Here is a 21,818-nt window from a genome sequence, read left to right on the forward strand (position 1 = left end):
ATCTCCTCACAACAGTAGTATTTAGTAATTTCTTTGGGTTCCACCAGATGGCTCTTATTTCCAAGGTGAACATTAAGAAGTATTTATTTTGCCACATGATGGTGTCTACCAACTTCTAGCTAGTCCACATGTGAGAGAAAACAGTTGACCTGTTCAGAAACAACAACCAGTCAAACACCGTTTTGTGCATTTGATTTGATAGCTACAGCACCATCTTATTGTTTTGCATAGCTACTGTAAACCCTCTTACAACCCTGTATTCTAAGCACTTTAAACAATGAAAACTATGATCAGTTTAATAGAGATCCGTATGTCGCATCCGCCCATAGATTTCATAAGCCAGACATATTATACATTGTGTCTATAAGCAGCCATGTCTAGACTCTAGAGTAGCTCGAATGTTTCAGCCCAGGCACCCAAGGGAAGGTGTACTGAAGCTATCATCCACTAGCGAACTCTCCTTGTGAGTCTATACTTGGCCCAGCCTGTGGTGACGCCAGAGAAGTCTAGGCTGGTTTCCAGACGTGCCACGCATCCCTGTGATTGTTTCGGTGTTTTCTGAAGCCGATCCCCCCCTCCCCCCCCCAGGGTGGCGCTGTCGGCCAGGTGACGTGGTTTTGAGAGTCCTCCGTCGAAGCCCAACGCCCCCTGGGCTCCAATCAGAATAGTCGGGCGTAAGACACCACGTGAATGTCTGGGTGACATTTGCAGCCGTAACTCAATAGCACTGGCTATTTACACCACTTTCCACGTCTCTAAAGTCTAAAGCAAGGCTTGTCCTATCAACACGAAATTCTTTCTCCTAAATCTCATGTGTTTTTATGCCCTAACTTACTCCTCATAGTTGTGAGAGATGGAGAAAGAGAGGGAGGGAGAGAGTAGAGGGAGGGAGGGAGAGAGAGAGAGAGAGGGGAGGGAGGGAGAGAGAGTGGGGATGAGAAAGAGAGGGAGAGAGTGTTAAGCAGCTCTCCCTGACACCCTTTGCTGGCACCTGTCACTCCTTTGTCACAAGATCAAACCTGCCTCTCGTTTGGGGTCCGAGCTGATGAGGGCGGGGTTAGACGAGAGTGGAGGAGAGGAGGAGAGGAGGAGAGGAGGCACAGTAGCGCACTGTTCTCCTCCTGGCCCCGGGAAGCCCTCTCTCCTAATCAGCACGCTGCCATTCCAGTTAAACGTCGTCAGACTCCCTCTCCCACAGCTCAGAGGCAACAGTGACGCCCGGGGGAGCGAATTATAAAAACTAGCCAGGACAGGGTGAAGAGAGGAGGGGGAAGAAGGGGGAAATTGGAGCGAGACCATGGAGGGCTTCTTCAAGGGCAGGGACATCTGGGTAGTGAGCGGAGTGTGTCTGATGGCCTCCTACCTCTGGCACAGGCTGTGGGATCTACTCTCCAGGGCATCCCTTCGGCCTGACGGGCAGGTAGGGGACCTGGGAGGCTCTTGGATCTGAAATGGGCCATGGCCTTTTATACACCCTCCGCTAGGGCTGTGCAATAAATTCCATACAGCAATGCTTTTTTTTTTTTTGCACGATGCCGTATGGATTTTACAGTATCTAGTACAGTATCTATGCAGTAAAAAAAAAAGTGCACAAGGAAAATATACAGAACAAGACAAGAAATAGATATAGATGTAGAAAATTAAGGATACGATATGTATCGTATTGTGACCCATGTATCGTGATATGTAATGTGACCGCCACTGGAGGTTTGGTTCTGATGTCTGCATTCCTTAAAGGGGTGGGGGGGGGGTGGGAAGTGTTCCTTTTTTATTTTTTTCCATATCGCGAAAATTGACATTGCGAAGAACCCACTCAATATAACAAACTGTTTTAGGATCACTAAATAGTCATATTTTGTCGTCAAAATCCACGTCCTGTAAGAAGTGTGAACAGCTCAGAATCTTTGAAGCCCGTTTTCTCTGCTTAGTGATTTCAGGTGAACCAACATTCACAGAAGCATATCTTCTTCAAATTTTTGCAGACTTCAATGCATGGCACCTCATTTGAAAGCTTACGATTTACACTGTAATAATCTTTAAAAAAAACTGAAAAATGACCTCGGCAGACATGAGGACCAAACGTCCAGTAGCAGTCACGTCATCACGTATCGCACTGTGAGGTCCTTGCCAGTGCCCAGCCTTGCCCTCTGCATTGCTACAATCGTGTTCTTATCTACCAATGCTGATTCACAAAGCCTGGGGAAGTATAATGTACAATTTACCTGTGTCATGTGACCTATGTCAGTAATTACAGTAGATTGATGTTTCCCTGTTAGCTAACCCAGTCTAACTACAGCATTTAGATGTTTACCGTTGTCCATTCAGTACGTGAACATGCATTGTATTGTATGTATTGTTATAGCATTGCTTGTATAAATACAAAGCTCCATTTATACACTGCTGTCTACTTCGTCATTGAGGTAGACAACAAGTCAACACCTGTGTGCAAAAACCCTGACGACACAAGACCATCCACTAAATATGACCATGAGATCTTTCACACCCGTGGGCATTTTCACCCCGGTCAGCAGTCACGGTACGATGACAGCTACAGCAGGCTATAGATATCCACGTTTCACTTTCAGCACATATGTTAGTACTATTTATTTTATGCAATGAACTAGTCATGGGCTCGGCCCCAGACCCTGACGTGCTGTCTGGACTGAGAGGAAAGTGCCTCATCCCCACTTAGTCTCTTTCTGAGTCACGTTTGACATCAGATATTTCCAGTTTGCAAGAGAGGTGCGCAGAGTGAGGTAGATTTTTAAATTCTTAATTTTTAATTCAGTTAGCGAACTCAATACGTGGCCGAACTGTGGAGTTCGTTAATTTGACAAGATGTCGGTGGATGATGATAACTAAATTACACGGCTCACGAGGTAGAGTGGGTCGTCCAAAGATCACAGGGTCGGCGGTTCGAATCCCGGCTCCTCCTGTCCACATGTCATTGCCTTGGGCAAGACACTGAACCCCAAATTGCTCCCAATGAGCAGGCCAGCACCTCGCATGGCAGCTGCCGCCATCGGTGTGTGAATGTGTGTGTGAATGGGTGAATTAGAGGACATTGTAAAGCGCTTTGGATAAAAGCACTACAGTATATAAGAGCAGTCCATTTACCATACATAAAACGCATACAGTTTAGTCCTATACTGTAGGCTGCCCAATGGTGAATTTAAAGCTTGTTTCATCCAGAATCAGAGTTTGTTTATTGCCAGGTTGTTTTTCAACATACAGTACTAGGAATTTGTTTGGGTCCATGGTGCATAACATGGAGACAACATTGGACAGGGTGCCGAGACGAGACAGTGCAAAGACAGGACAGTGCGAAATAGCAGTACAAAATATGAATGCAAAATCAGATAAAAACAGTATACAAAATGCAGTGCAGTCAGTGTATATACAGTGTATGAGTGTGCAAAATGTAATGTGTGTGTGAGTATACAGTGTGTGTGACGTGATATGTGAGTGCAGTGTGTCCTATGTACAGTACCTTCAAACAAACACACTTACATAATCCTTGAGGCAAAATGGGAGGTTCCAGTGGTGGCCAAGTGTCCAACTCCAGGCTGACCTCTAGGGGGGGGCACAACACACTGCTTCCAGCATGATGTAAGTGTGTTTGTACTGTCGGACAGCTGTTCACTAGGGTATCAGTGTGTGTTCCTGTTGCGGTATTGGACTGAGTTGGCTCTCTCATAAACAGGGAATGGATGTATCCTCAGAGAGCGGGGTGTGTGTTCAGTTCAGTAGTATACTTATCCAAGATAAGTCTTATGTGATTGTGTACAGGGTCAACTTCATAGGGTGAGAAGAGAGTGGTTAATCTGCCCTGAAAACCAAAGTTATAATTGTTTGGGAAAGACAGAAGCTCAAACACAAGATGGAGATATTTCTCCCTCTCTTGTTTCCATTCCTCTTGTGGCACTTGGGGGATAGGCACTATAAATATATGTGACTAAGCTCCCCCCTATGTAACATGTCTGTCTGTATGCTGTCCTCTGCATGCGATGCCCTTATTTAACTGCTATTGATATTATGAAAGTGTAACACTGAACGTGGACAATGTACAATCAACCAACAAGCCTTCAGACTGACGTGCTTCTGGCAACTACAAGCCTACTATCAGTCCAATCTATGTAGGCTGCATTAACTCATCTCTTTACTTTAAATGATCCTTCCTTTTGCTTGTTGTAGAGTGCCATCTGCTGTTTAAAGTCCATGCTTACAGTTTGGTACGTGATCAACCGGCCACTTTTGTAGGGGCCCCATCTCCTAGAAGTTCGAATGTTGGTTGGTTGATTGTATTTATTTGAAAGTTAAAGGTCATTTCAAAGTGTAACCAAGAAGCAGCTTCCAAGTATAGCCTACCAGTTATTTTAATCTGCAAAACATAGGCTCCATTCTCTTGTTTCAATCATGTAGAGGTGGAAAAAAAAAGAAAAAAGACGTCTATTAATTTACTAAAGCGCTTTTTTCATACCCAACATAAGGGACCTGTCTCCGTGTTCGTGGTGTCCCGGTGTGCTGTGTTTACAAGTCTCGAGCGGTGGCATGAGGGCGTGAGCGTCATGGGGGTCTCGGACGCAGCAGGTGTCACGTTTCCTGGCCGCCACTCACGTTTTTTGACCACTAGTTTCCAAGAGACGGGTGGAGGGAGCCGGCAGCCGGCCTGGTGTGAGATGGGATTGAGAGGGTGTCGGAACACAACCCCCCACCACCACCACCACCCCCGCACCCAATAGCAGCACACGACCCTGGAGCGTTCCAGGACAGTGTGTCCTGGGTAAGGGAGGCAGCGCTCCAATTTTAACAACATAGTTTGTTCCTCTGCCAAACCAACGTCCTATAATACCACGCAGGACAGGTCACTCTACTCCGCCATAAACCCCCTGGCACTGGCGGTTTATAGGGCCCAGAAAAAAGATGTGGGTAAAATTAACTGTAATTATAGTGTTATGTGGCTGTGTACAGTATGTTTGCCATGTGGGTTATAGTAATTTTGCTGCAGTGTATGCTAACTTGCTAATAGGGTGGCAGTGACACTCAGCAACAGATGAACGCTGTTTCCTCTCTGCGTCAGGGAGTTAATTGAAAAGGAAAACAAGCAGGAGATCTCTGTTGGTAAATAGGAGAATGAAAATATGTTTGTCACTGCAGTATCTATTTTTGTAATAGGCCCTCCATATCCATTTACCTAATATAGCATCGGTAGTATCTTTCAGCTGACCAAGAAAACAGTTCGTTCTTTATCTGTTCCAAATATAAAGGGTAAACCAGGGCACAGGCCTACATGAGTGCGGCACGCACGCACGCACATGCGCGCGCGCACACGCACAGATGCCAATGTCCCTGCAGCCATGAAGGTAGGCCTACCAGCCAGGGCGACTGGATCATGACCCTCAACCTCCTGATAACTTTGCTGTCACTTTAACTAAACACCATTTCGATCATGCGCCATTACGTGGCAGCAGCCATTCCCTCCCCCACCCACCGAGCCCCCACGAGCTCCACTTGGCACAACAACAACCCTGCATTCTGAGAAGGGTGGGCAGAGACTTGGGGATCTCAAGATGCCATTGCCCACTGTAAAAGTGTAAACGACACCGAACATGGACGCCTGGTTTATGTAACGAGCACCACCGCCACCACGGCCTGTTTCACCGTAGAGTTCCCCTGGCTCTCAGAAAAGTCATATTAGACGCCGTGCGTGCAGTCCTATAGATTTCAATGGTGATTTTTTTTTGAAGTCAGATTTGAATGGAGAGTTTTGTGATCTGACATACTGCCTGCTACTGTGGGCAGTGGGTAAGCGTTGCTAGCTAGGCTTCACTAGCTGCAGTAGAGCTGTGTCCGCCCACAACAGTGGAGGTGAACCCAGGAGAGACATACTGTAGGACATACAGTAGGACATACTGTATATTGTAATTGTAACGCTAGGGTGCTTGGCAGCTGTATAATATGGATCCTAGGCTCGCTTCTTCCACTGTTTTAACAGCGGAGGCGTAGCAGAGCCTCGTTTCATACTGTAGCCTACGTCCCGATGCTTTCCTGAAAGCGGCGGTTGATTTCTGCGCGGCGGGCGCGCGCCTTGACTTTCCCCTTCGCCGGCTGCGCATGGAAAGTTTTATTTTTTATTTTTATTTTATTTTACTCCCATTTCTTCAGTGAAGAGCTCCGCGTGCGTAAGGCAACCCTCCCAGACTCTCAAAGTGACCCAGATGAATGACCCGCGTTGTCGGAATTACCGTTCTGTCATCTGTTGGTGCCCGGGGACAGGTGTTGTGTGCCCCCCCCCCCCCTTCCCTCTCTCCCTCCCCCACCCTCCTTCCTAGCGCCCCTGGTCAGTGAAGCCTGGTAACGCTCCCAGCTGTTACGCCCCCCCAAGGGTCACCTGTCCCCCCGCTAGGACCCTTGAGAAAACGCAACACAGAGGACAGGACTAAAATAGGCTCTCGCAAGCACTCCAACCTCGGTGCGAGGGGGGACAAAACAGAGAAAACCGTCCCTGCGGCTTCGTTTGTGGTGGAGCTGGAACTGTGTCCCCCTTCCTAACAGCCCCTCACTGCCCCACTCACCCAGGAACCTTTTGGCCTGGGCTGCCAGATTGTAACGAGTGCTTGGCTATTTTGGGTCAGGCAGGCCTGGGCAGCTCAGTTTGCAGTCTGGGCCCCCTTTGTCATGCACCCCCCCCCCCCCCCCCCCCTCCCAGGCTAAGCCGGCATGCCTCCCAAACCTCATCATCATCCCTGGATCAAGGCGAGCTGCATGAGTTGGCAGGAACATGAACCATTAGCTCCTATCTGAAGTGGCCTCTTTGTTGACTGCGTGTGGTTAAGACTTAATGTCTAATCTGATAAACTACAACATCCCAAGATTGGCAGGTCTAATCTGATAAACTACAACATGCCAAGATTGGCAGATCTAATCTGACAAATTACAACATACGGTACCAAGATTGGCAGGTATAATCTGAGAAACCACAACATACTGTACCAAAATTGGCAGGTATAATCTGACAAACTACAATATAACAAAATTGGCAGTTCTAATCTGACAAATTACAACATACCAAGATTGCCAGGTCTAATCTGACAAACTACAACATACCACGGTTGGCAGATCTAATCTGAGAAACCACAACATACAAAGATTGCCAGGTTGATTTTATACGTTGATGGGACTTCTCATGTCACCTCTCTAATTTGACTTTGTTGGCAATAGGCAATGTTTTTGTATCAGATTTTATGATGTATTTGGTTAACTACTGCTATATTTCATTGGTAGCATATTTTGATTGATACTGTAGATTCAGGTTTTACATGTATGAGAATCAGATTTCAAGTCCTAAATTAAAGTTGATCGTAACCGTCTGTGCATGAGTAAGCATGCGTGACATGTTTGAAGCCTCTGCGTGGGTGTGTTTGTCAGTGGAGAGACACCAAATTAATCATCCCCACCACCCTTCTCAGCTTTCAGCACAGGGGCTGAAGATCTTAAGTCCCTAACAATCCTGGACTGCAACTAGCCTCACTTGTATGCTGCTGGATGCTAGTTAGTTAAAGGCTTTTAGCAGGCGGTTTTCCATTAGTGCATGGCTGATGTTTTGGACTCAGATACAGATTACTCAGGAAGAGATACAGCAGGACTCTGTGTGTTTTAATCCGGTTGTCCCGCGTCTGAATGCCGCAAAGATACCGTATAAATCCTCTGGCGGTCATCAATAGACATATTATCTCCTTTCCAAAGCACCGCTCACAGCTGTTCGGGGGGGGGGGGGGGGGGGGGTACTTTTAACATGATTGTTTGATATTTTGACCTTATAAGTGTCTACGACTGCTTATAAATAAAACACTTGGTGACCCTCTACTCTTCTGGGGACACTCTGTGCAAGCACAGCAAGCGTGTCCTGCTATAATGACGTCTCCTCATGAAGTCATCCCATTCACATGTGGATAAGGACATGAGACGAGCCATAGGAGCGTAGCTGCACAGGTTTTCCCAGCCCGTCTTGAGGAGGAGCCGTGTGTGTGTGTGTGTGTGTGTGTGTGTGTGTGTGTGTGTGTGTGTGTGTACACGCTGGCCATTCTGACACCTGGCAGGCCGCCAGTGAGGCCGTGTGGTGGGTTTGACATCGAAAGGCTCTCAAATGTCTCACGGCCCCCACAGTGCCAAACCGCCGCCCCCCTCCCCCCTGTCTGTCCTCTGCTGACGTAGGCCGTTCCATTTACATTTAGGGGGGCCGGCTTACCCCCCTCCTACTACCATCGGCAGTGTGGAGAAGGGCGGCAGCAACGGGCTGTGGGTGAGAGAACCAGAGGCACTCATGACCCAGTGACTGAAGCTCAGAGGTGCTGCCGTGGATTAGCGTTCTGCCTCGTCTGAAGGGTTAGGCTGCGGCCTGAACACCAATTACCGGATCTTGGATATTGAGAGCGGGAGATCTTTCTTGTTATCTTGTCGTTTTCTCGCTTACATTTGAGCGCTTGGCTTGGTCGGCCCATCTGTATAAGCGGAGCACTGAGGGATAGAGCTGGCAGCGTTTTTTGAAGCAGTTTTTTCGCCTGTCTCGGGGACGTCGTCGCCGGTCCCTCGTCTTTCCAGATTGGGCGTTCTGACTTGATACCGACGCTATGAGCTCCGCGACAGTGAACGCTTCCTCGGAGCCGGACCCGAGCGACGGCCACGGCGCAGGCCTGGACCTCATCCAGGACCGCATCGAGTCCCTGAGCAGCAAGATGGACCGGCTCATCAACATCCAGGAGAAGGTGCTCCTCAGGCTGGACGGCATGTCGCAGGACATCGGCGGCATCGAGAGCGACATGGAGTCGCTGATGGTGGACAAGGAGGAGATCCACCTCCCGCCCAAGGCCGCGGTCCAGCCCTCGACCCCGGCGCAGCACCAGGGCGCGGGGCCGGAGATGAAGGACATCTGCCGGGAGATGAGCTCCATCATGTCCGCCGTCAACCGGCGCTCCGAGCAGCAGGCCCAGAAGCTGGAGGGGATGGAGAAGCTGGTTCTCGGCATCCAGCAGGTGATCGGCTTCATCGGGGAGACGGTGAAGAGCTCCCGCGTCGCGCAGATGATGTTCAAAGGCCGCGCGGCGCGGAAGGCGTCCAAGCCCAAAGACGGCAAAGGCAAGGTGAGCGCCCGAGCTGGCTGGCGTCCGGAGATGAGCGCTTGAGCATAGTCACAAGGAAAGTTGACGGTGTGAATCCTAGAGCTCCAAATATATATATATATATATATATAACTGAATATTAAAAAATTCAGTTCTCAGGCGTGTGATAACATCAGCACTGTAGAATCCACTGTAGAACCCACTGTATTATCAACAGTTGCTGTATTTAATCTTTACTCAACTGAACGGTGCTCTGAATTACATCAAGCACACAACTAACATATTAGCAGACCAACAATCCCAGATAAGGAGCTCCATCGATTTGACGTAAAGGACAAACGCCGAAGCCCTATCTGTTAATGCTACACCTAATGTTTCTTGGCACCGCGTGCACTATGAAAGTGATCAGAGCAGCATTGGCTGACCAGTCAAGATGGAGGTCTATTTTCGAGGATTGCGGCTTGGCTCGTGCGTCTTGTTTCCTTGATGTGACGCAATTGCGGGCAGCACAACGAGCTCCGCGTGCCTCTGAGTTTTTGAAACGACACGGCAATGACAGATAAATAACAGATAATATCCACATCCAAGTGTCGGTTGCCTTGCATTCTCTCTCTCTCAGGCCGTTTGTTTATTTATTTATTTACCAACCAAATAAGGATCAGAATTTGAAGACGGTGGACATATTTTGACCCATTTTACTTATTTTACTGGTGAAAAAGAGCACCATCTCATTGGCACATTTCCACCAACTATGACGCTGAAATGTAACTACTGTCTTAAGTACTGTAGGATAGATCCCCAGCAGCTACTGTATAACGTGGCCACATTGGCATGTGGCGTGCTCAGGGACCCCCTGAGGGCACGGGGGGGCCACTCTGGGGCCAGGGCTGGAATGCCAGGAGCCAGGTTTGGTTCTACTGTTTTTGGATCTTGGTCTCTGTGTGTTTATAATCTGAAAGGTCATTCACCCCCGGGCTGGGCTAGTAAGGTGTCAAGTGTCAAAGGTTTGTGATGAGTCACCCCCAACCCTCCCCTACCCACCCAACTCTCATTCTCTCAGAATTTGCAGTTGTGTGTGTGAACACATTATAGGCCAATCTCTGCCCTTCAGTATCTCTCCATCCTCCAATAGAATTTATTTGAAGCCACTGGCTGTATCGCGTTGGGACACCATGTATGTATGTATGCATGCAAATGTTATGTATGTATGTAAATGTTATGTATGTATGTATGCATGTACAGTATGTAAATGTTATGTATGTATGTTTGTATGTATGTATATAAATGTTATGCATGTATGTATTTAAATTGTAGGTAGGTAGGTAGGTACGTAGGTACAGAATGTATACGCATGTATGTATGTATATGTATGTAAAATCTCAAGCACCTCATTGCACTGCATGGGAAACGCAGGAGTCAGACTCGATAAAGTTATGCATAGACTTTATTAGCAGTCGTGCCATTGGTGACGGTGTTGAACACCAGTTGATTTAAGGAACCTCATGAATGGCTGTACTTTACACTGCACGCTAAAATTCACTCATCAGTACTATGCCCTAAGTGCCTGGCCATGGCAGCCCGGGATAGACCATCTGCTTGGTTCTACAACACAGGGAAATATATGTCATTATATTGCAGTTGTTGTATTGTTGGATGTACTGTTGATGATGACCCAGTGTGGACAGGCAGACAGTGGCCTGAAGGTCAGCGGGTACGACGCTGGCATTAGGGCCTTAAGCTGGACAGATATCCCAAAGGCCAGTTTATCATCACACTTCCATCACTCGCATGCTGGCGGATGCCAGAGCGGTGTCTTTTTCTCTGGCCAGGGGCCTCTCTGAAGGTGATAGAGGCACTCAGCAAGTGTAAAAGTTTCCACATCAGTAGTGAGGATGTGCCATTTGGGGGAAATGAGAGATCAGGGTAGCCGGCCTCTGTCGTTCTGAAATAAGTTTGACGTTTTAAGGCTGGTATTTAACCCTCATCCCACCAACATATTTAACATACATGGACTAGCGACTGGGCTCCCTGGTTACCCCAGGAATAAACTTCTGGAGGAAACGACCATCATTAAATTTACTATTAATTTACATATTGTGTAAAACAAAAATATACACCTTTCTTTAAATCTATAGAAACTGCACTGGCATCTGAAACCAACATTCCACACAAATGTGGCCTAATGATGTGTGTGATATTTTAAATTATAACCCCATGTCAAACATTATTTTTTTGCCCATCCATTAAAGCCGCGTAGGTGCTTCGACTAGGTTCCCCAAGGACCCCAATACATTAAAAAAACATCAATTGAAACAGAAAGCAATGACAAGGAGTCGATAGGAACAAATTGATTGACAAAGTCATGGACAGTTGGAATGAATAAAACACCTCTGAGATATGACAAGAAATCGGATGAGGGTACAATTATTTTTGAGGTGGCCTAGATCGCAGAACGTTTTTCCATTTGATTGTTGATACCGCTACCAAGTGACTCGTCCTGAAAGTGCCCTCGTCAAGCGGTGGCTCCACCTCCGGACGGGAGGTGTGAGAAGTCTGTCCTAGCGACATCTGCTACTTGGCCTCTACACGGTCCCCAGCCCCCCATCCAGAGTCCCCCGGCAATACTGCCGTCACTGTGGAAACCCCACACTCGACAAATTGCCCCCCGCTACGCGCTCGCTGCGGCGGAGCGACGCCCCCCACCCCCCTCGCTCTCCACACCCCCACCCCCCTCGCTCTCCACACCCCCACCCCCCCTCGCTCTCCACACCCCCACCCCCCTCGCTCTCCACACCCCCACCCCCCCTCGCTCTCCACACCCCCACCCCCCTCGCCCCCCACACCCCCACCCCCCTCGCTCTCCACACCCCCACCCCCCTCGCTCTCCACCCCCCCACCCCCCCTCGCTCTCCACCCCCCCACCCCCCTCGCTCTCCACACCCCCACCCCCCTCGCTCTCCACACCCCCACCCCCCCTCGCTCTCCACACCCCCACCCCCCTCGCTCTCCACACCCCCACCCCCCTCGCCCCCCACACCCCCACCCCCCTCGCTCTCCACCCCCCCACCCCCCTCGCTCTCCACCCCCCCACCCCCCTCGCTCTCCACACCCCCACCCCAATCGCTCTCCACACCCCCACCCCCCTCGCTCTCCACACCCCCACCCCCCTCGCTCTCCACACCCCCACCCCCCTCGCCCCCCACACCCCCACCCCCCTCGCCCTCCACCCCCCCACCCCCCCTCGCTCTCCACACCCCCACCCCCCTCGCTCTCCACACCCCCACCCCCCTCGCTCTCCACACCCCCACCCCCCTCGCTCTCCACACCCCCCACCCCCCTCGCTCTCCACACCCCCACCCCCCTCGCTCTCCACACCCCCACCCCCCTCGCCCCCCACACCCCCACCCCCCTCGCTCTCCACCCCCCCACCCCCCTCGCTCTCCACACCCCCACCCCCCTCGCTCTCCACACCCCCACCCCCCTCGCTCTCCACACCGCCACCCCCCCTCGCCCCCCACACCCCCACCCCCTCTCGCTCTCCACACCCCCACCCCCCTCGCTCTCCACACCCCCACCCCCCTCGCTCTCCACACCCCCACCCCCCTCGCTCTCCACACCCCCACCCCCCTCGCTCTCCACCCCCCTCGCTCTCCACACCCCTCGCTCTCCACACCCCCACCCCCCTCGCTCTCCACACCCCCACCCCCCTCGCTCTCCACACCCCCACCCCCCCTCGCTCTCCACACCCCCCACCCCCCTCGCTCTCCACACCCCCACCCCCCTCGCTCTCCACACCCCCACCCCCCTCGCTCTCCACCCCCCTCGCTCTCCACACCCCTCGCTCTCCACACCCCCACCCCCCTCGCTCTCCACACCCCCACCCCCCTCGCTCTCCACACCCCCACCCCCCTCGCTCTCCACACCCCCACCCCCCTCGCTCTCCACCCCCCTCGCTCTCCACACCCCTCGCTCTCCACACCCCCACCCCCCTCGCTCTCCACACCCCCACCCCCCTCGCTCTCCACACCCCCACCCCCCTCGCTCTCCACACCCCCACCCCCCTCGCTCTCCACCCCCCTCGCTCTCCACACCCCTCGCTCTCCACACCCCCACCCCCCTCGCTCTCCACACCCCCACCCCCCTCGCTCTCCACACCACCACCCCCCCTCGCTCTCCACACCGTTCCTTGATGTTGCGCTGCTCATAAAAGGAAAGATTCCTTCCGAAGTCAGAGCAACAGCCGGAACATTTTCCACTCGGGGTCGCCGCTGCATTCCGCCGCTGCTGACTCTGACAAGCGATCAAGCAATAAATTCGCAGCCTCGCGCCCGCCTGTCCATTCAGCTACCGTGACTAATCCCACGCATGCGCTCTCGCGGCCAGTTTCGTGTGCGTATTGAAATCGGGTCGGCCGACACGGCGCTGCCTGCTACACCGAATAAAGCAACTGAAAAAAGAGTTTTAGAATTAAAATCCGATGGTATTCATTCATCGATCTTGTTCTCATTGCTTTCTTTCATAAAACGTGTTTCCATTAATCATGTTTGTGCCACCCCAGACCTTAGGCTACTCCTCATCTTCCCTAACCTAATCATCCCTCCATCCCATGCGCATGCCATCTTGTCTCTTTAACAGAACGCTACCTGTACTAAAGCCCCTAAAGGAACCGAGGACATAACTGCTGCATGTGAACCCGCGACCCCGAAGCTCCGCGGACCAAAGCATTTCCTCGCCTCCCGCAAAAGTGGAAACATTGTAGGTTGAGTAGCCTGACCGGCTGTAGGCTATTATGGCATGGCGTTCATGGACCATTTCCAGTAGGACATGAATGCTCCCTTCAGCAAAACACTTAACCTCCCAATGTATCACCGTTTAAGGCTGATGGTTAAAGACAGGGGTGTAGTGGAGGGTTTGGAGTACACCCCCTTATTTATAACTTCTTTACCCATGGACACACAGTATAGGCTACCCACATATTTAACCACCTCTAATGTAAAAACTGTAACATCTCTGCAATTTAGCCATTAGAACAGCGGTACACCCACTTCTAGGCACAACTACACCCCTCCCTTATGAAACAAAAGTATATTGCGATATATTGGAAAATATAATGTAATATATCAAACAATATATTTCCATGTATAGGAATAGTTTCCAAAATACTGCAATATATGAAGTGTCTATTCCTTATGTATTATTCAATATATTATGTATGTATTATTTATTATTCTGCATAATTCCTCCATATATTTTACATACTATAATATATTGACAGTTAATATATAGGGGAATGTATTTTCTTTTCATAAGGGCTGGTTAAAGATGTATAGTAATGTTGAATTGGTTAAACTGTAGGGATACTACTGTTACAGGTACACTTCAGTCAGACTTAGATTCCCCCTCTTCCTCTCCACCCCTGTTGTTGTCTGTTCCCCCTCAGATGCGAGATCACAAGGCTAAAGACGAGAAGTCCCATCTGAGCCCGAGGGGCCCGAAAGCACAGAAGAAGAAGAAGCCCTCCGACGCGACAGGTGCTCGCCTCAGAATGCCTTCCAAAAGTGAACGCCGTTCGGTGGGGGGTTGGGGGGGGGTTGCAGCAATAGCTTAACGCCTCACCGGACGACGGCAGCTGCCCGCTGAACACAGCAGCCGCGTGTCAACATGGATGTGTCCCCAACGCTTCCTCTGCCCAGGAGGGGGGCCGGGCAGCGCCCCTGTAGACATAAACACACTAGCGGTCTAGTATTACACCGGGACAGAGGAGCAGAGGTCAAAAAGTCACCGTGAGATACATCACATCGTCGCATCGCTCTTATTTACATCTCATAAGGGTGCTCTGTACTTCCAGCACCCTGCAACCAGAGTGTATATTATAAGATTCACCACAGGCATTTAGGAGCTAGCGGAAAACATGTCACCGCTCATCGTACCGGTATGATGTAGTGCAATGCAAGGCAAGTTTATTCGTATAGCACATTTTAGCAACAAGGCAGTTCAAAGTGCTTTACACGAGACATTAAAAGCATCAAGACAAAGTGCAAGAAACACATAAAAACGTGTGAAACGAAAATGCAAAAAAAAAAGGATGCATGACAAACAAAAAGCTTTGAGCATGGAGCGTCCGCGCAGGGCGGGCGAGGTTGACGTTGAATTGTGATCCGCAGACGCCGTGTCCCCGAGGAAACAGGCGCTGCTGCTGGAGGAGGTGCGGCAGCTCAACAGGGAGAACCGGGAGAGGTCCGCCCACCCGTCGTCCGTCGCCGCCCTCCCGGAGGAGGAGGAGGAGGTGGGGGGAGCGGAGGAGGAGCGGGAGAGGTCCGCCCACCCGTCGTCCGTCGCCGCCCTCCCGGAGGAGGAGGTGGGGGGAGGGGAGGAGGAGCGGCAGCGCCCCGCCTCCCCCGCCGTCCCCGGGACGCCGGACGCCGCCCCCGAGGGCCCCGTGGCTGGGGAGGAGGAGGAGCCAGCGGCCAGGGTGAAGGCGGCGGACGAGGAAGAGGAGGAGGAGGAGGGGGGGGGGGGGTCTCCGCAAAGCCGAGCCCCGGGAGGAGGAGGAGAAGGAGGAGGAGGAGGAGAAGGGAAAGAAGGAGAAACCCTCGGTGGTGGTGGAGGAGCCTGATGAGGCCGCGGGCGCTGAATACGGCCCGCCAGAAGCCGAAATCACGGACAGGGAGTTCCCTCCCCTCCCGGTGACCCCGGAGCCCGACTCCGTCCCCCGGAGGTACGCTGTCACTCCCAAACCGTCTTCGTCCCCGTCACCTTCCCTCTTTTCGCTCTGTCCGCTTACGTCATCGCGATCGGTATTAGGGCTGGGTATCGATTCGAATTTCAAGAATCGATTAGATTCCGATTCACAAGGTTCAGAATTGACTATCATGATTCAATTCGATTCGATTCGATTCAATATCGATTCGGTTAGTGTTACTAAAACCATTTTTTTTGAGCTGTAACCTTAATTACATGACTGCCAAGTTATGCAACACATCAATTCTAGGGCTGGGTATCGATACTGATTTCCAAAAAGGAATGAATGAATGAATGAATGAACGATTCATTCCTTAATTTATTCATTCATTCATTAAATAAAAGATCGATTTTGGGATTCATGAATCGATTCTGAATCATTTGATTCAGAATCGATTCAGAATCGATGAATCGATTTTTTAAAACCCAGCCCTAATCGGTATCTCCGCTAAGAGAGGCACGCGAGCACAATTTCCCGCAGTTTCTAATTTGTGAACCATGTCTGTTCCAGCTGTGAGGAGCACCACGGGGCGTCAGCATCCCCGTCGTCGTTGTCGTCGTCGTCGGACCAGGACCAGATGGAAGAGATCAACCCCGGGAGCAAGCGACGTGTAGCGGAGGAAGACGAGGAGGACCACAAGAAGAGCCGGGTGGAGCAGGGAGAGGAGGAGAAGGAGGAGGAGGAGGAGGAGAAGGAGGAAGAGCAGGAGGAGGAGTCTGACGGCTGGGGCATCTTCAAAGCGGACGGGGTGGAGATCCGGGTGCAGCTGAAGACGAGGGAGGAGCCTGAGAGCAGGGCGGAGCTGGAGCAGGAGAAGGAAGAGGAGGACGACAGCGCCGCCGAGCGGTTCTTCATCGGTGAGTACTTAAATACTTCAATTAAATCAATCACAGGACCCGGGGGGGGGGGGGGGGGGGGGTCTTTAATTGGCCACACAGTGACACACACGTTACCCTTAGCACACAGTACACACACACACACACACACATGGAACCTTCGGGGGTCGCCGGTGGAAACTGCCTCCTGCATTTCTCCCATCCCGAGCCGTCCTCCTCCAGTGGGCGGCCATCGCCCAAGGCGCCCGGGGACCAAGACCAAGTGCTCGGCCCAAGTCCTGGTCAGGGCCAGAACCGAAGAGCATCTGTTCTTCTGCATGTCTTTGGTATCTATTAGTCATGCCTGGAATACGCGTAAAATATCCACTCGTAGTTGGTCATGGCTGATATTTGGATAGGGTCAACCAGCCTGCTCTCTGGCAATGAGGGGGTATCACATCAAATGTGCCTCCCCTCTCATGTTTACTACAGTGCATTAGTGGGCCCGGGTGCTAACGTGATTACCGCAGTCCCGAGGTAGCGTTACTAAACCACATGCCGGTTCATTAAACAATGACGCTTCTTCTTCTTCTCTCGTCTTGCTGCCTCATCTTCCTGCCATCCCCCCCTCACCCTCGCTCTACTTTAGACTCCGCCCCCCCGCCAGCGGCCCCCTTCAACCACCGGATCGTGTCGGCCAAGCCCAACCAGATCAACAACTTCTACACCATCAACCGCCAGGAGATCTTGGGAGGGTACGGGCCGGACTCAACGTGCTCTACAGGCCTCTGCTGAATATTCACTACTTAAACCCACCAAATATATACAACCTACAGAGACTCTTCTCTACTCCTCTCTTCTCCTCCTCCTCTCTTCTCCTCTCTCCTCCTCTCTTCTCTTCTCTTCTCCTCTCTTCTCCTCTCTTCTCTTCTCCTCTCTTCTCCTCTCTTCTCCTCCTCCTCTCTTCTCTTCTCCTCTCTCCTCCTCTCTTCTCTTCTCCTCTCTTCTCTTCTCCTCTCTTCTCCTCTCTCCTCCTCTCTTCTCTTCTCCTCTCTTCTCCTCTCTACTCTTCTCCTCTCTCCTCCTCTCTTCTCTTCTCTTCTCTTCTCCTCTCTTCTCCTCTCTTCTCTTCTCCTCCTCTCTTCTCTTCTCTTCTCTTCTCTTCTCTTCTCTTCTCTTCTCTTCTCTTCTCTTCTCTTCTCTTCTCTTCTCTTCTCTTCTCTTCTCCTCCTCCTCTCTTCTCTTCTCTTCTCTTCTCTTCTCTTCTCTTCTCTTCTCTTCTCCTCCTCCTCTCCTCTTTTCCTCTCTTCTCCTCCTCCTCTCTTCTCTTCTCTTCTCTTCTCTTCTCTTCTCTTCTCTTCTCTTCTCTTCTCTTCTCTTCTCTTCTCTTCTCTTCTCTTCTCTTCTCTTCCTCTCTTCTCTTCTCTTCTCTACTCCTCTCTTCTCTTCTCCTCTCTTCTCTTGTCTTCTCTTCTCTTCTCTTCTCTTCTCTTCTCTTCTCTTCTCCTCTCTTCTCTTCTCTTCTCTTCTCCTCTCCTCTCCTCTCCTCTCCTCTCCTCTCCTCTCCTCTCCTCTCCTCTCCTCTCCTCTCCTCTCCTCTCCTCTCCTCTCCTCTCCTCTCCTCTCCCTCTCCTCAGTCAGTTGGTTATTTTTACTTCTGGCCCAGGCCTCAGTATGTGAAACCCTACTCCTGCCGCCAGCTGGTAGCTAATCGCTAAGTGTTAATCCAGCTCTTCAAAGGACCCCCCCCCCCAACTCACCTTTAGTGGAATAACGGAGAAAACTCAATACTCAAAATGTTCTGACTGTCTTAGATTTGAAGTGGGCTTATTTTAAGTTCAAGTACTGAACATGCTGTGATTAGAAATCACTGTGTCTATATGGTGCTAATCCACAGAGGCGGAGTCAGTGTGTGTTACGTTCCAGCGTATTACATTTGTGGCTTACAGGTGACAGTACTGGCGTCTCCTAGGCTCAGCCCTTAAAGGGATAGTGTTACATGGAATATTAATAAATCAGAAAATGATACAGGCAGATGTACTAATTTGTCCTCCCTCTCTCTCTCTCTCTCTCTCTCTCCCTCTCTTATCCTCCTTCTCACTCTCTTTCTCTCTTCTCTCTCTCCTTCCCCCTCTCTCTCTTGTCCTCCCTCTCTCTCCTCTCTCACTCTCTTCTCTCTCTCCCTCCCTCTCTCTCTTGTCCCATCTCTCTCTCTCTCTCTCTCTCTCTCTCAGGGGCCGTTTCGGCCAGGTGCACAAGTGCATTGAGAACTCTTCAGGTCTGACCCTGGCAGCCAAGATCATAAAGGCGCGGAGTCAGAAAGAGAAGGTAAAGATGAAACACTGACCAGCTGTCCGGTCAGATGAACACCAGTCTCTGCGGCCCAGGCACTCGAAACAAGTGGACGGAACGCTTCGTCTGAGTTTTGAAACATTTGACCCAGAAAAGATAATCCATTGTTTCATCGCTGTGAACAGCTGACGGCTCTCATTGCGTGTGTGTGTGTGTGTGTGTGTGTGTGCTCGCCTGACAGGACGTGGTGAAGAATGAGATCCAGGTGATGAACCAGCTGGATCACTCCAACCTGATCCAGCTCTACGCCGCCTACGAGTCCAGGAATGACATCATCCTGGTGCTCGAATTGTACGTTACCTCACACCAAACGGTTCCTCTACCTCACACCAAACGGTTCCTCTACCTCACACCAAACGGTTCCTCTACCTCACACCAAACGGTTCCTCGACCTACGTTTTATTTTTATTTTTTTTCTTGCATGTACAGTGTAGTTTGTGCGTACGCTACAAGTTAGCGAGCCCAAAACACGATCGGGGGCCTCGCGGTTACGCAGAGAAACACGCCGATCGAACTCGCTGACACAACTCTGGCGAAAACCGTCTGGGAGAAATTTTTCGCGGGGATTTGGAACAACACAAAAAAAAACAGCCGGCGCGCCGATTCTGACGCGAACGTGCTTTTGTGTCCGTCTGACGGCAGCGTTGACGGAGGCGAGCTCTTCGACAGGATCATCGACGAGAACTACACTCTGACCGAGCTGGACACCGTGGTCTTCATCCGGCAGATCTGCGACGGCCTCCAGCACATGCACAAGATGTACATCCTCCACCTCGACCTGAAGGTTCGTTGGGAGAACCCGAGTCGCGAGATCACCGACGCCGACTCTTGCGCGACAGGAACCAGAGCCGGTGGAACCTATCGTCGCGTTTTCACGCTCCTCCTGTTTATTTCCGTGTTTCTTTTCAGCCTGAGAACATCCTGTGCGTGAGCAGGGTTACGAATAAAGTCAAGATCGTGGATTTCGGCCTCGCCAGGAAGTACGTCCCCAGGGAGAAGCTGCGAGTGAATTTCGGCACTCCGGAGTTCCTGGCGCCAGAGGTCATCAACTATGACTTTGTTTCATTCAACACCGACATGTGGAGCTTAGGGGTCATTACATACATGCTGTAAGTACACACACACACGCACGTACACACACATACACACACACACACGCACACACTTATTGACTGACTTTTCTCTTCAGTCTCAGCGGTCTATGTCCTTTCCTTGGCGATGACGACAACGAGACTCTGAACAACATCCTGTCTTGTAAGTGGAGCTTCGAGGAAGACGAGTTCTCCACCGTTTCAGATCAGGCCAAGGACTTCATCGCCAAACTCCTCGTCTTCAATAAATGGTATTTTTCCTGTCCGTCTGTATTCTGTCTGATATGAATGTCTATCTGTCTGATATTCAGAGAAATGTTTAACTCACTGTGTATTTGTGCCTGTGTGTGTGTGCGTGTGCGTGTGTGCGTGTGCGTGTGCGTGTGCGTGTGTGTGTGTGTGTGTGTGTGTGTGTGTGTGTTGTTCTGCAGCTGGAGGATAGGGGCATCTGAAGCTTTGAGACATCCTTGGCTCTCTGACTCCACCCTCCACCACCACCTCCATGAAAAGGTACACCCCAGATAGCAAGCGGATCTGGGCCATATATGGGCCGGAACTAAGCCACAAGTGCCAGATCTGGCCTGTATATGGCCCTGATTGCTGTCTAGGACTCGTCTGTATCACGTTGTTGTGCGACACAGTATTTGTAGATAAGATGTTAGATTTTGGGTCATGGGTCAAGACGGTTTATTTGTCATAATGCCCATGACACAGGTACCATGTACAATGAAATGCTTTCTTGAGAGCTTCTTCTCACATAGACAGTAAAGACAGTTTTTCTTCTACTGTGTTTCTGTCACTCAGGCCCTAAGGAAGACCATGAACCGCTCGCGCAGGTCTTCCTGCATACCCCCCACAGATAGCTGAGGTGGGCGTCCTCTGTGTGTGTGTGTGTGTGTGTGTGTGTGTATGTATCATGTTGTGTGTGTGTGTATCGTGTGTGTGTGTGCGTATATTATGTTGTGTATGTGGATCATGTTGTGTGTGTGTGCGTGTGTGTGTATTATGTTGTGTATGTGTATTATGTTGTGTGTGTGTGCGTGTGTGTGCGTGTGTGTGCGTGTGTGTGTATTATGTTGTGTATGTGTAGTATGTTGTGTGTGTGTGTGTGTGTGTGCGTGCGTGTGTGTATTATGTTGTGTGTGTGTATTATGTTGTGTACGTGTATTATGTTGTGTGTGTGTGTGTGTGCGTTTGTGTCTGTAGCATGTTGTTGCATTCTGTGCACTGCAAAAGCATTTTTACCACTCTCATGTAGTACAACACGCAGTACCTCACTGTGTCCACAAGGGGGGAGCAAGACACAACCTTTGCTCGACAAGGGAAGAGAAAGATCCAGGCTGTACTTCTGACATCTCTGAAGCTAATCTCTCTTTATTCCTGGTTCTTCCCGGAGAAGCGTCATGACCTGATGGGCCTGTAAGCTGTGGCCTCTTGGACCAACTCTGCCGTTCACCACGTAGGATTCCCGGAGCTTGCCTGTCGAACGCACACCTGAGGGGACGACTGGACTCTCACCTGAGGGGAGGACTGGACTCTCACCTGAGAGGAGGACTGGACTCTCACCTGAGGGGAGGACTGGACTCTCACCTGAGGGGAGGACTGGACTCTCACCTGAGGGGAGGACTGGACTCTCACCTGAGGGGAGGACTGGACTCTCACCTGAGGGGAGGACTGGACTCGGTCCAAATCACTGTGG

The 21,818-nt window shown here is 50.8% G+C and overlaps 1 protein-coding gene across 1 annotated transcript; it reads left to right on the plus strand.

The window, feature by feature from the left end:
* Window positions 1-8,630: 8,630 nt before the first annotated feature.
* mylk4a (myosin light chain kinase family, member 4a) lies at window positions 8,631-20,986 on the plus strand (the record flags this gene model as incomplete). Its single annotated transcript, XM_084447178.1, has 14 exons — window positions 8,631-9,140; window positions 14,560-14,650; window positions 15,284-15,715; window positions 15,768-15,837; window positions 16,372-16,510; window positions 16,628-16,718; window positions 17,326-17,431; window positions 18,911-19,004; window positions 19,210-19,319; window positions 19,671-19,812; window positions 19,938-20,137; window positions 20,218-20,370; window positions 20,551-20,629; window positions 20,933-20,986. 14 exons carry the CDS (start codon window positions 8,631-8,633, stop codon window positions 20,984-20,986), a joined length of 2,271 nt encoding a protein of 756 aa, XP_084303304.1.
* Window positions 20,987-21,818: the final 832 nt, after the last annotated feature.

This window comes from Borostomias antarcticus (assembly GCF_949987555.1).
Source record: "Borostomias antarcticus genome assembly, chromosome: 12".
NCBI lineage: Eukaryota > Metazoa > Chordata > Actinopteri > Stomiiformes > Stomiidae > Borostomias > Borostomias antarcticus.